The sequence below is a fragment of the Phalacrocorax carbo genome, chromosome 5 (genome assembly GCF_963921805.1).
Source record: "Phalacrocorax carbo chromosome 5, bPhaCar2.1, whole genome shotgun sequence".
NCBI classification, from domain to species: Eukaryota; Metazoa; Chordata; class Aves; order Suliformes; family Phalacrocoracidae; genus Phalacrocorax; species Phalacrocorax carbo.
Genome location: NC_087517.1, coordinates 28,132,342 through 28,144,543, shown reverse-complemented (window position 1 = coordinate 28,144,543; position 12,202 = coordinate 28,132,342). Strand labels below are relative to the sequence as shown.

General features: G+C 36.1%; 1 protein-coding gene across 4 annotated transcripts in view; it reads left to right on the top strand.

Annotated features, from left to right (window-relative positions):
* PDE1A (phosphodiesterase 1A) overlaps positions 1–12,202 on the top strand; it is a 165,597-nt gene that overhangs the window by 114,659 nt on the left and 38,736 nt on the right. For all 4 annotated transcript variants that reach the window (XM_064451753.1, XM_064451757.1, XM_064451756.1 and 1 more), the window contains 4 exons: positions 5,168–5,350; positions 5,798–5,864; positions 6,826–6,942; positions 8,436–8,576. In XM_064451753.1, coding sequence (XP_064307823.1) covers positions 5,168–5,350; positions 5,798–5,864; positions 6,826–6,942; positions 8,436–8,576 — 508 coding nt within the window. The remainder of the gene's footprint in view (positions 1–5,167; positions 5,351–5,797; positions 5,865–6,825; positions 6,943–8,435; positions 8,577–12,202) is intronic.

Below are 12,202 nucleotides of genomic sequence, written 5' to 3'. Positions count from 1 at the left end.
TTATTCTTGGCAAAAAACACAGTACTGTGACAGGATGATCAGGTTATTAGTTCCTATGACTGCAATATTAATTGATTGCTAAGCTGAAATGCCATGGACCATATCTTACTTATTCCCACAACTGTCAATGGGAGTTCCACTCATGGAACAAATAGAATTAAATAACCCAGGCCTCCCCCTCTTCTTCCCACGCTTATCTCTTCCTCGTATTGCATATACTCAATAGGCTAATGATATATGAGCAAAAAAAAGTGTATAAAACGCTGAAATTCTGAGTTTGTGTTGAAAAAAGGTACTTTCTGTGGCACATTGTGTTAGAGCTTTTTTGGTTTGTTTATTAGCATTTTTAGGTATTGCTTAGCTTTAGGGAAGAAAATATTAAAGTGTGTGCCTTGGTATATTAATATTTATTTAATTCAACTAAGATATTGGAGTTCATGCCTCCCAGTTGAATGGGATTCTTCTCAGTAGGGTTTTACTTTAAGGCTGACTTTGTGGAACAACTTTAATCTTTAAAATTAAAAGTAAATGCCTGCCATCTCTGATTTTCAGTGTGGTTGATTTGGAGGATGGGTCTTGCAGTCACTTTACTCCAAATATTTTCTAAGCCAGAGGTTCTAGCCTTGTGTTTGACAGCTATGGTCACTTGTTATTTTGCTCATTAATTTATCCAATGGCATTTCTGAACCTATGTGGAAATTTACTTATCACAAAATGTTGTAAAATTATATTACAATTTAAAATTACACATTTCAAAATCTTGGGAAAATCGCTGTAATATTTGGCAGGAAGTTCAATGGTTTAACTGTGCTTGTCTTTGTTTGACCCTGTCTTCTGATACTGCTTCACCTTTTCCCCTTGTTTGTTTGTTTTGTTTTGTTTTTTTAATTAAAGGCATCCTGAATAATCACCTATAGTAATAATTTACCTATTCCTCTGTGATTCATAAAGTGGCAAGTTACAGCAAGAAGTCTACATAACAGTAGAATTACAGAATGCAGAATTTATATATTTTCCATTTTTCTGCACAATAATAACTTTCATTAGGCAAAAAACAAACACGAATAACTTCCTAGTGATTCACTGATTTTACTGAAGCTTTTGAAAGTTGTCAGTTCTAAGCAGATATAAATTAAAATAGCAGTAATGTAAGTACTCAGGAATAAAAATGTTCTGAATATACACTTTAGACTTTTATGGTTTCTTTCCAGTAATTATAAAAAACATCGTGTTGTAGAATTTATTCAGAGAAATGATAATGTTAGAATGCTCAGTGATTACATCAGAGTGATGTTATAATACGTCTGCTCAAGGAGTCAAACTTAGTTGTGGTTAAGTTCTGAGCAACAGAAGTAGTAACAGCAAGGACAGGCTTGTAGGGGCTCTGTGATCTACTTGATGCATTCACTGCAGTGATGTACATCAGTAGGCTAGGGGCCAGCAAACAAGCTGCAAAATGGTTCGACATAAAAAGAACAAGGTCCATCTAAAAAAATATGGTGGTGGCCAATCAAAAACTGGTTCTCGTTCGGTGAAAAAGAAAATTTCAGCTATTATTGCAAGGTAAGCGCTGAAGTACTGCTAGTACTTCTGGTTAGTGTGTACAAGTTCTGATACTTCTCCTGAAGTAGTAAGTAGTAAGTAAAATCACTGGTAAAAACAGTTGGATGTTTTTATGTCTCAGAGTATAAATTTGCTTTATTCGGCTTGTTTTAAAGAAGCTTTTTCACAATCAGTGAGTAAAAGTTGAATGATCATATGTATTTCACAGAATCCACAATGTTGTGTATGTATCTATATGTATGTATGTATACATGCATACCCATAGAAATATAATGGAAATACTCTAGTTTATGATCATGGTATAAACAGATGAATAAAATCGACAAAAGTTACAAACTGTGAAATGTTGACTATTGGATTCTAAGAATCTGTGACAATTAAACATAGTTTGTATCATGCAGTATATAGCCTAATTTATTTCCCTTCCTAAATAAAATGACCATCAAATTATTTACTCACCTAACCATCCATTTATTCAGAGGTGTAGACCTATATATGAGCCCTGTCCCTGTAATTACAGAAGAATGGCAGTCATTAGTGAATTTATTCAAAGGCCATTTATAGCAATGCATATGCCATAAGTAATTTTCCCCAATATAAATCTTATTCTTATAAAAGGTCAAGAAAGGGTAGAAAATAGACAGTTACGAGACAAATGACTAGCCATTGTTTCCTCTCCTTAAACGGTGTTTATGTTAGGCTTCTGAAAGAAACTAATTCTTTTTGAGAAGTTACTAAGGTTTTGGGTTGAGGGATCAGTAAGAGCTTGTACTTACAAAGGATCGTGCTTACAACATAATTCTATGCTGCAGTTGCTTTCCTGGTTGTTTAAGTAGGAACCAGAGACACTGAAACTCTCCCTCTTGCATAGCATGTTGTTCAGTCGCCCCTCATCAGAGAGCAGTGGTCTTATGAAAATTACTGGTTAAATAAACACTTTTTTCAAATACTGTTTTCTCTGTTCTATCTTCATAAAGTAACTCCTTTGTATGGTAGTACAATGATAGTAATATCATTTGCAGACTGAATAGTCCTCCTATTTTACAGATGAATGGTTAAAAAGATTAGAGAAACTGCAGCGTGTCTTGCTAGCCTTAATTTGTACTCCAGCAGCTCATATCTGCAGAGCTCAGGACTTGCTCCCAAATTCAGATCTGCACCAGGCTATAGCAAACTGATGTAGAGCTGTGCTTCATGCTGCACAGGTGATGTGGAATATCCCTGCTGTGTGCTCTGAGGCAGCCTAATGCCCATGGTCCTTTTATTGCTGGAATAATTTCATCTCATTTGAGTAACAGTTGGAATAGTTACAAAAATGTGTTTTAAGGATTATAAAGTTTATTCCTGATTACACTACAAATACATCAAATGTCAAATATTCCTCAGAAATATAAATGTACTGATCTCTGTGGGGATATTTAATAACAGTGTTAGACTAGTAGGGATTTAAGTGGACTATAACAGTTTTTAATTTAGGGAATAAAATCAATTTATAGCCTTTGAGCTATGGCCAGTTTCAGCCTTGGTTCAGTTTTGCAAGATTATTTGCCCAAATCCTTTCCTCTGTACAAGTCCTGCTCCTCCAAAATAAATTACTGACTTTGGGCTTGTGTCCCACTGTTAGAAAATCTCATAATTCTTGTCCATTCTGTTCCTCTCGTACTCTGTGTTGAAGAGCCTTCCTAGTCTTATAATTCTATGTCCCTATAACCAGGAACATTCCTGCTGTTCTTTCAGTAAACAGTGCTGTTTTGGGGGGCATTTTATGGATTTTTTAAAAATAAACTCCAGCTGAAAAGTCTCATAAAATATGCTGCCAGCCATATGAGCTGCTGAAACTGAGAACAAGGCAGATGAGCACAAATATACTGCAGTCACTCACTGTTCACAAATAATTTATGACACTTCTGGCATCATGCTTCCTACTAGGCATTTTCCTATAGTCACTCAGATAGTATTAGATTTATATGGGGATTCCTTTGAATTTTACTGTATTCAGACTTTTCTTCATCATCCATTTTGCTGCTTCATTCGTCTATAAGCCAGAGGTTGGTTGGTGATGCCATGCTTGGTTAGGCATGGTTTTGAAAACGCTGAAGAGAAACAGAAAATGAAATGTGTGAAAGAGCCACTGAATAAATATGAGGAGAGAGTACACAAATAAGGTGAGGAATCAACAGTTATGCTAAGAGTAGAAAGAAAAGGCAGCGGCAGAGGTGACAACATGAAAATGGAAAATGAAGTGATAATATTCTTCTCCCAAATACCCATCTGCAAATGCTGTTAGCTGAATTCCCACCGAATACATTTCCCAGGAATTCTGTTCGTTGAGGAGAGAGAGCCAAGTTTTCACTTGACAAGCAGACTGTCTGATAAGAAAATGACACTCAAAAATACTTTGTCCATTATTGCTTTATGTCCAATTCACAAAAACTCAAGCTGTTTCAGCAAGACATCACCAAAGAAATAGGTCTATGCAATCAAATAACGCTTGCAATTCAATTGGTATCACTTTTATTAAAACATTTTTAAAGGGTGGCATGCTTTACGTATGCTCAGGTCATCCTAACTCTGGGGTTTCTTGCATAATTGCATGAAGGAAAACTTGTTATCTGACTAAATAAGGGATTTAGTTCTTAGAAAACCTCAGCAGGCTGAGTGATATGGGCAAAGGACAGCAAGAAAAAGGTTATGTTCCTACATCTGGTAGGTTTACAAAAGAGTAGAATTGAATTGAAGTGTTGACTTTGTTTCAAGAGAATATTTGATTACATGTTTCTTCTAAATAAACTGATGTCCTCCAATTCAGTTCTGTTGAAATGAAGTTTCTTTTTAATACTTTTTATATTTTGCGAGAGGAATACATAGCTTTTCTAACCTTTTGAACAACTAAGAAGGCTGGCTTATAATCCAATCTTGTATAATAGCTTTACTGCTATGATTTTGTTACCCTGCCTTTAACAGGGATGCAGATCTCCACACAGAAGGAATTAATTCTCTTTAATACTTTTATTGCACTGGAATAACATGGCAAACGTATATGGGGTGTTCATTAAAATGCATTCTCCATTTGCTGTGTAATACAATTTACTTCGCATTTAAGTATCAAAATATTTTTTGTACAATTTTGGAGGACAGTTCATACAGACCGCTGGTGTTCTCAGTTATAACAGCAACCCCTCTTTCTATAGGTGCTCATGTCAGCCACTGTTTTAGACCTCTCCTCAGGATTTTGTAACTCATTGATTACACTTCAATCCAGCAAAGCTGTGACATCTTTGTAGGAAAAACTTCACTTGCCTTTACTTGAATATCTTCCATTTGAGTATCTTTTACCCTCTGGAATATGAGCAGGGGGAGAGAGAGAGGATATCTGCTGTGCCCAGCTTCCCAGTGGCCTTGATATGTCTACCAGATAGGACATTTATCTGAGTCAACATTGACTCAGCAATGTAAAGCAATATAAAGACGTTATATTGCTGAGTCAATTCTACAGATGACCTCCGCTCCTGCTAAATTAACTTTTGTAAGTGGCTCACCTGTCCGTACTCTTTTTGCTTCAGTCTGCCATCTTCTTGGTTACCTGCTATTTATTTTTTTGTAGGAAGCTTTTGGACACTGAGGATGAGCTCTCTGACATCCAGTCGGATTCGGTCCCGCTGGAAGTGCGGGACTGGTTAGCCTCTACATTCACAAGGGAAATGGGAATAGTGAAGAGGAGACCTGAAGAAAAGCCCAAATTCCGAAGCATTGTGCATGCTGTACAGGCTGGGATTTTTGTAGAAAGGTGAGACCTTTGTTTTCTTGTTCTAGCAAGTGCTGCATTTAACTGCAGAATCTGTCGTTGAAGATCCCTTAAGTGATGAACCTGAAGCAAAACTTTGAGCCAGGATTGAGGTTTCAATTTCTGCAATCGCTGTATTTTTCTACACAGAAATCCTCTAAAAACCTCTAAATTTGTAATTAAATTTCCTGGACTTTGGAAAATTCTGGGAGTGAACTTCATAGCTTGGCAACTTCTACATGACAGTGTACCAAAGACTACACTAACATAAAAGACCAGCAGAGGAGCTTTTCTCATAAGCTCATCAAAAGACTTATATCATCTTTGGGATCAGACCCTTAAATAGCTTAGTATTATTTCACAACTGTGAAAGAAGAATTTAAAAAAGACAAATTGTTCCAGTACTTTTTAGAGAAATACTATAACTTAATATTTTATTTGTTCTTTTAGGATGTACCGAAGAACTTCTAGCATGGTTGGTTTGGCTTACCCAGCAGAAGTGATAGTAACATTTAAGGTGAAATAAGTTTAATATTGTGGAATTTGAATGTATTTGTACTTACATTTGGTGACTTCTGGAGAGAAATAAATGTATTTTTTCTACTGAACATACCCTAGCCATATTTAGTACTACAGAACTGAACACACAGAGAACAGAGAAGTTAAAAATTCACAAATAGCATATGATTTTGTTTATACTTTCACTGATTAGTTGTGATTTCATTTAGATGTTATTAGAGCAACAGGATGAAATTTCTATAGAAATTTTTGTAGAAATGTGAGGCGTGGTTTTATCAGCTCCCAGTGGTATGGTAATCAGTGTCTCAGACAGCAGAATTTGTTTCCTTTTTAGGAAAGAAAAAGGAGAACTAATATTGAGATGGAGCTAACAAAAGAAGCCGCAGCTTATGGAACAAGTATACTGTTTGCTGTGAATTTAAGGATTACTGTACTTCACGTGAAAGGCAATCTTTTATAGTAGTAAAGTTCCTATGGCTGTGTATGCAATTAAAAAGTGGTATTTCTTGAGAACGTAGTGCCTCACCTTTTCCCCTGAAAGTCATACAATGTTATATTATTCTCAAATTGGTATATGGCTATAGTGCTAATGACACTGGATAACAGCCTAGTTAAAGGATGGGTATTCACATTGGCTCCATGGAGTTCTATAGACAATTTCTAAGCAGAAAGTTAAATTTGAAAGATTAAGGCATTTGATTCGAAGGACACAAAGTTGCATAGGTCATGTTACAAGTATTTTATTCATACCTAGCACAACTATTTTCATCCCTAATATTAAAATAGTTATTAATGTGTTTTCTACAGTAGGAGTTTGAAAGAATTGGACAATAAAAAAACCCACCAAACTCTCCCCCTTCAACCCCAAAAAACCCAAAATATCTTTTCCAGTGATTAACTGGAAACCTACTTGAACAGATGGAAACTTTATGTTCTTTTTGTTTTCCCCTCATCTACAGGATGTTGATAAATGGTCTTTTGACGTATTTGCCCTAAATGAAGCAAGTGGAGAGCACAGCCTGAAATTTATGATGTATGAGCTGTTTACCCGATATGACCTTTTGAGCCGTTTCAAGGTCAGAATCTAGCCACAAATAAAAATTTGTATGCAAAAATAAGTATGTCAAGTTTTAAATACAAGAAAGCTAGGATATGTTTGAAATGGTATTTTATTGTACAATGCAGTGCAGAATTTCAAAGGATATGGCAAATCAAACATTGTAATATGCCAATAGTTTTACCAAATGGAACTTCACCCAGAGCACTCAAATTTTTCTGCAGCCCAAGAAATGAAAAGTTATGTACACCATGTCACCTCTGTTTGGGATGGGATGTTGCTAGTGAGCAGCTAAATGATGTTTACAGCATTTAGGTAGACAGATTATGTATAATTATTCTACATATATTATTAAATATATATTTTTTAAATATACATAATTAATAGACAGATTATGTATACAGCCCATCTACTCAGCAGTACTGAATCAGAGTCCCAGCTTTATTGGACAATGATTCCTAATAAGGCAGAAAACTGTAGTTAGTCCTAAGTACTTTTTCATGTTTTAGATCGTAGTAGGTTGCCCAACACTGAGCAGGGGTTTCAGGTAAACCTTCCCCTCCTAACCAGCTTGGGAGATTTATAAAGAGAAGGCTGCTTTTCCATGCTGTTTGCAGAGGATTGCAATACCATATGGAGTACTTACAACCCACTTTGAAAGGCTGAGATTAAAAAATGGATCAAAGTGCCAAATTTATCATTATAATAATACCGAATGAAAGTTTAATTACAGTTTCAAAATCTCTCCACTGCAAAACACCACACTCCATTTGAAGGGGCTGCCTCACCCTGAATTGGTTTGAGTATTTTAATTTTAACTGATAACACAAACTCAGATTTTCCAATCAAGCTTTTCCCTTCAAGTTCTGGGTCACTGAAGTCAGAACCACACCAGGGCTACCATTAGCAACATAGTCAGAAGGTGCACAGTATTACTGGCTCATTGAGTTTAAGCCCATTCTCAGTCCCACTGTTTACCTTGCAGAGCTTTTAAATAAAGAAAAAAAATCTTAAGGAAAATGTAATTTCATTATATGGGAAAAAAATGGGACTAGATAGTACCTGTACTTCATACATTGCCTGGAGGAAGAGAAGGAAGGGAAGGCAGATTATCAAATTCAAAGAAACCTTGTCTCAGGCAAGGTGAAACTGGTGAAGAAAAAGAGATAATCCTATTGTTAGACTCCTATCTGTCATGTATTATATGAGAAATCTATGCATTCCTGGTACAGACAGACAGGCATCTCTTGAAAACAATTTGGTTGATACCTCTGCAGTCTCTCGTACACTAACCACATGCTGTGTGTGGTGTATTTAGAGGCGCATAACTTCTACAAGAACTGGGTGAAGGCTTCCTGATGCAAGTAAGATATTAGATCTTTTCATGTTAAATTTTACTTTTGTTGTTTATTAACTAAAGTCTATGGTATATTTATTTGTGGTTTATTGATTGCATGATTAACTTTTCAGCTGTTGCAGGAAAAAAAAATTTCAATTTTTGCTTCCCACCAGATTCCTGTTCCCAATCTTATTTCATTTGCTGAAGCTCTTGAGGTTGGTTACAGCAAGTACAAAAATCCATATCACAATTTGATCCATGCAGCTGATGTTACTCAAACTGTGCATTACATAATGATTCACACTGGTATCATGGTAAGAAATACTTCAAAGTTCAATTTATTTCTTTTCTTAACCTACGCTGTTTTGGATACATGTGTACGTTTGCCTTCCTTGAGGAAAAAGCTCCCTTGAAAATTGTGCAGAGATAGGTTCAAAAGTACCGTTCAGGCTGGGAACTTTATGTCATTTTAACAGTTCTTCCAGGCTGAAACACTCCTGATGTGGAGGAAAAAAAAAATAAGAAAAATCCTCCTTAAATGCTTTTTGCTTTTCATTGCCTGGGCTCGGGCATTATATATCACACTAAAAGAGATATATTTGCAGGAGTGGGTGGGTGAGAATTTTTTGCTTCCACATCAGAGCCTGGGAGGTGTGATCAGGCAAGGAAGCTTCAGTATCTGCTGAGGTCCTGGCTGTCGAAAGATACACTGAATCAGTGCAGGCTTACTCAAATACTCTGCAGCTGCTTTTTCTTTTAGTTTATAACCTTATTTAGGACTGCTCTTGCATACTGTATGTGCCTATAGTAGGCAGGAGATTCTGTCTGCCTTGCACTATTGCAATATCCCAATATTTTTTAGTATTTGCTTTGGGAACTGAAGTAAGTCTGTGCAAGCATTTTTACTCTAAACACCTTTGATTTAATACCAGCAGTGGGAGTGTCCTCACTATCAGTTTGCTAGACAAAAGTAAATACTGACCGAAAGAAAATGGACATTTCTGTTAATGGCCTTTTGATGATTTTTCTTCACTATGAATGCACTTCTTTCATAAAAAAAAAAAAGGTGGCAAGTGATAGTGTCTGATTTCTGTTTTTAGGGCTGACTCTAAATGTTTGTGCTTTAATATATATATAAATAAAAAAAAATATAAATAAAAATATAAATAAAAAAAAACCTGACTTATGTTAAGTCTTTTCTCACTGAAAGCTTTGCCTTTGGCCTCTGGGGAGAAAAGAACAAGTACCTAGGCATTGCAGGGTTTGATTCTACTGTTTGGAAGAAGTGTTCTGCTTCTAAGCATCAAGTTTTTAAAGGTACACTTTAACACAAATACTACTTGCAGAGTGAAGCCTGGAGTCTACATTAGCCAAGATTCCTTTTCTCATTGAGAGGTTGTCTTGAGAAAGGACTTCCCTACTAGACCGAAGGATAGGCTAGACAGCTCTTGCCAAGATCACTCCAAACCAAAGCTGTCGTACAAGATGTTCACCTATGAAAGTAATATTTTAATAAAAGAGAAAGCTTGAAAAGATTAGATCATGGTTCCTATCCTACCCTTGTTCTTCTACTGTAAGATCAGCTGCAAGCATTAAGTGATGTGGGTCATGTCTTTGTTGCAGGGATACATCTGGATCAGCAGCTTAACAGGGAAGAAAATCCCTCTTGTATTATAATTGATAAACATCCCCTTGGCCCATTGTAACTGTGCCCCTCTACCCTTCAAAAAAGACAGTAGCATCCATATTTTCTTTGTGATGCCAGGACAAGATTCCAACTTCCAGAGCTATCCTAGTCAATTTGGGATGTTTAGCCATTGATTAAATAACCTTGCAACACACTTTGAGTATCTCCGAACACTGGATGAAGGAACCTGTTTCTTATTTGAATATCTGCTATTCCTCCGGGTGCACACAAGAATGAGAAAGGCCTCTTCAACTCAACTTTTACAATACTAGGATCTTAACCTTGTAGTTGCACTTTGATGTGATTTGGACAACTGTTTTCAGAAAAGCTTAGACTTTACTTCTGTTATTTTGCTGCAAAATCTCATTAATATTGCAATGCTGCTACAAAATATTCCTATAAAATTAGGCCAGATTTTAAATATTCACATTTGAATTGCTGAATTATGATATTGGAAAGTTCTTGGAAAGATATCTAACTAGGACAACACTTAGTCAAGAGTGCCTTCAAACAGATGTAGCTTGCCAGGCAGAAGGAACGATTATAGAAATCAGTGTTTGAAAGAAGGCCTAGTGGTTCTGCAGCTTGCAAAGTATTTCTGTCCCAAATGTCATTTGCAGTTTGAGAATGCATCAGTATCATGCAAATGTTCTATTTAACTTGGGTTTTTTTTCTGTTGCCTGGTTAACCCTACAGAACCTTACTCAATAACAATTTAAAGTTTGCATCTCAAGCAAATAGTTTTCAGAATACGTTCATTGTAATGCCTCTTTTCACTCTGCTGTATCTTCTAACAAATACGTGGATTGGATGCAATTTGATGTAATTCTAGATAAAATTTTTGCAGATTGGCATGTGATTTGAAATTCTTCTGTTTTCGTTGTATCTTAAGGAACTGATACTCACTCCCAAATCTTGCGAAGAATTGATGTCTTCTTTGTTCACTTCTGAAACATATACTGAAGCAAATGTTTCAAGAAGCTGGATTTTAGAAAATTCTTTTCATGATTCCTGTTGTTGAGGTCATACATTTTGTATCTTTTATAGGCACCTGGAAAACAGCTGTATTTCAGCATTTGCCAAAAAAATTGGCTGGTCAGAGTTTATGCTTCTCCACAAACCTTTAGAGAGATTCCAGTGAGGAATAACACATATTCAGAGTCGCATTTAAAGAAATGATCACTGTATTTTCCTAAAGTAACTGTCCATCTTAAGAAACAAGATCCAGCGACCTCAGATCAGCATGTTAGAAAGTTAGATATCACAGATGGCACACCATCTATTAACCTTCCCAAGAGATTAAATCCCAGATGATACGTCTGAAATATATAGCTCAAGCTTGCATTTATGAAGTGTTCGTTTTTATAAAGATTTAAGAATCCAAGTCCCAGGGAATACATCTTGTAAAGAACTTTTGAGTCATCGATCATCTTCCCACCATCCCTTTTCTCCTCCCACGTACCTGTAATGCTCAAACTAAAGGAAAAAATTTCTTTACTGTCAATAAGTGCATTGTGAGACTCCCTTTCTTACTCATTTTTTAATCCATTGTTGCTTAAGGAAATAGTTTGAACCAGAGCTCATGAAAAGTTGAAATGTATCTGTTTACTTATAGGCAGTTTATAATACTGGAAAACATCTCTCAGTAGAAGAGATCTTTTCCAATAGGTGTTTCACCTGCATGGCATAGTATATTCCAAGAGGGAAGCAGGTTTCAGCTCTTTGCAGTCTTGCAGAGCTCCGGATACCTGTATTTCCATCTCCCTTTGAGAAAACCACTTGTTAACAGTCTCTGTAAGCTTTCACCTGCTTCCTTAGAAATCCTTTAGGGAAAGTAGTTCTTTGATTCTCTGATTTGAATACTGATCTGAATTTTAACCATACAGCTACAGTCTCTAGAATACATGCTCTCATATAGTACTGTATGAAGTTTCTGTGTAGCCCATAGATATTGTTCGTAAGGAATGTTCTTCTACTTATAAATGCGTTGTCTAGCAACTATTCTGGTTACTAAAAAAGCTGATCTTTGAAAAGGTGTCTTAAAGAAAAAGTTTATGTTTAGCTTTAGTTACTAATAATTTCTGAGTTTCTATTCTATTTGGTATGTTGAAAACATTGTGAAAGCCAGGACCGGTCATGGCCTGGTTTCTTGTGACACACAATACGATGAAGGTCATTGTTTCCATTTTTAGAACTGCTTACAGTACAGTCTCATTCCTCTGTTGTGACCTTTTTTAATCTATACTGCTTCAC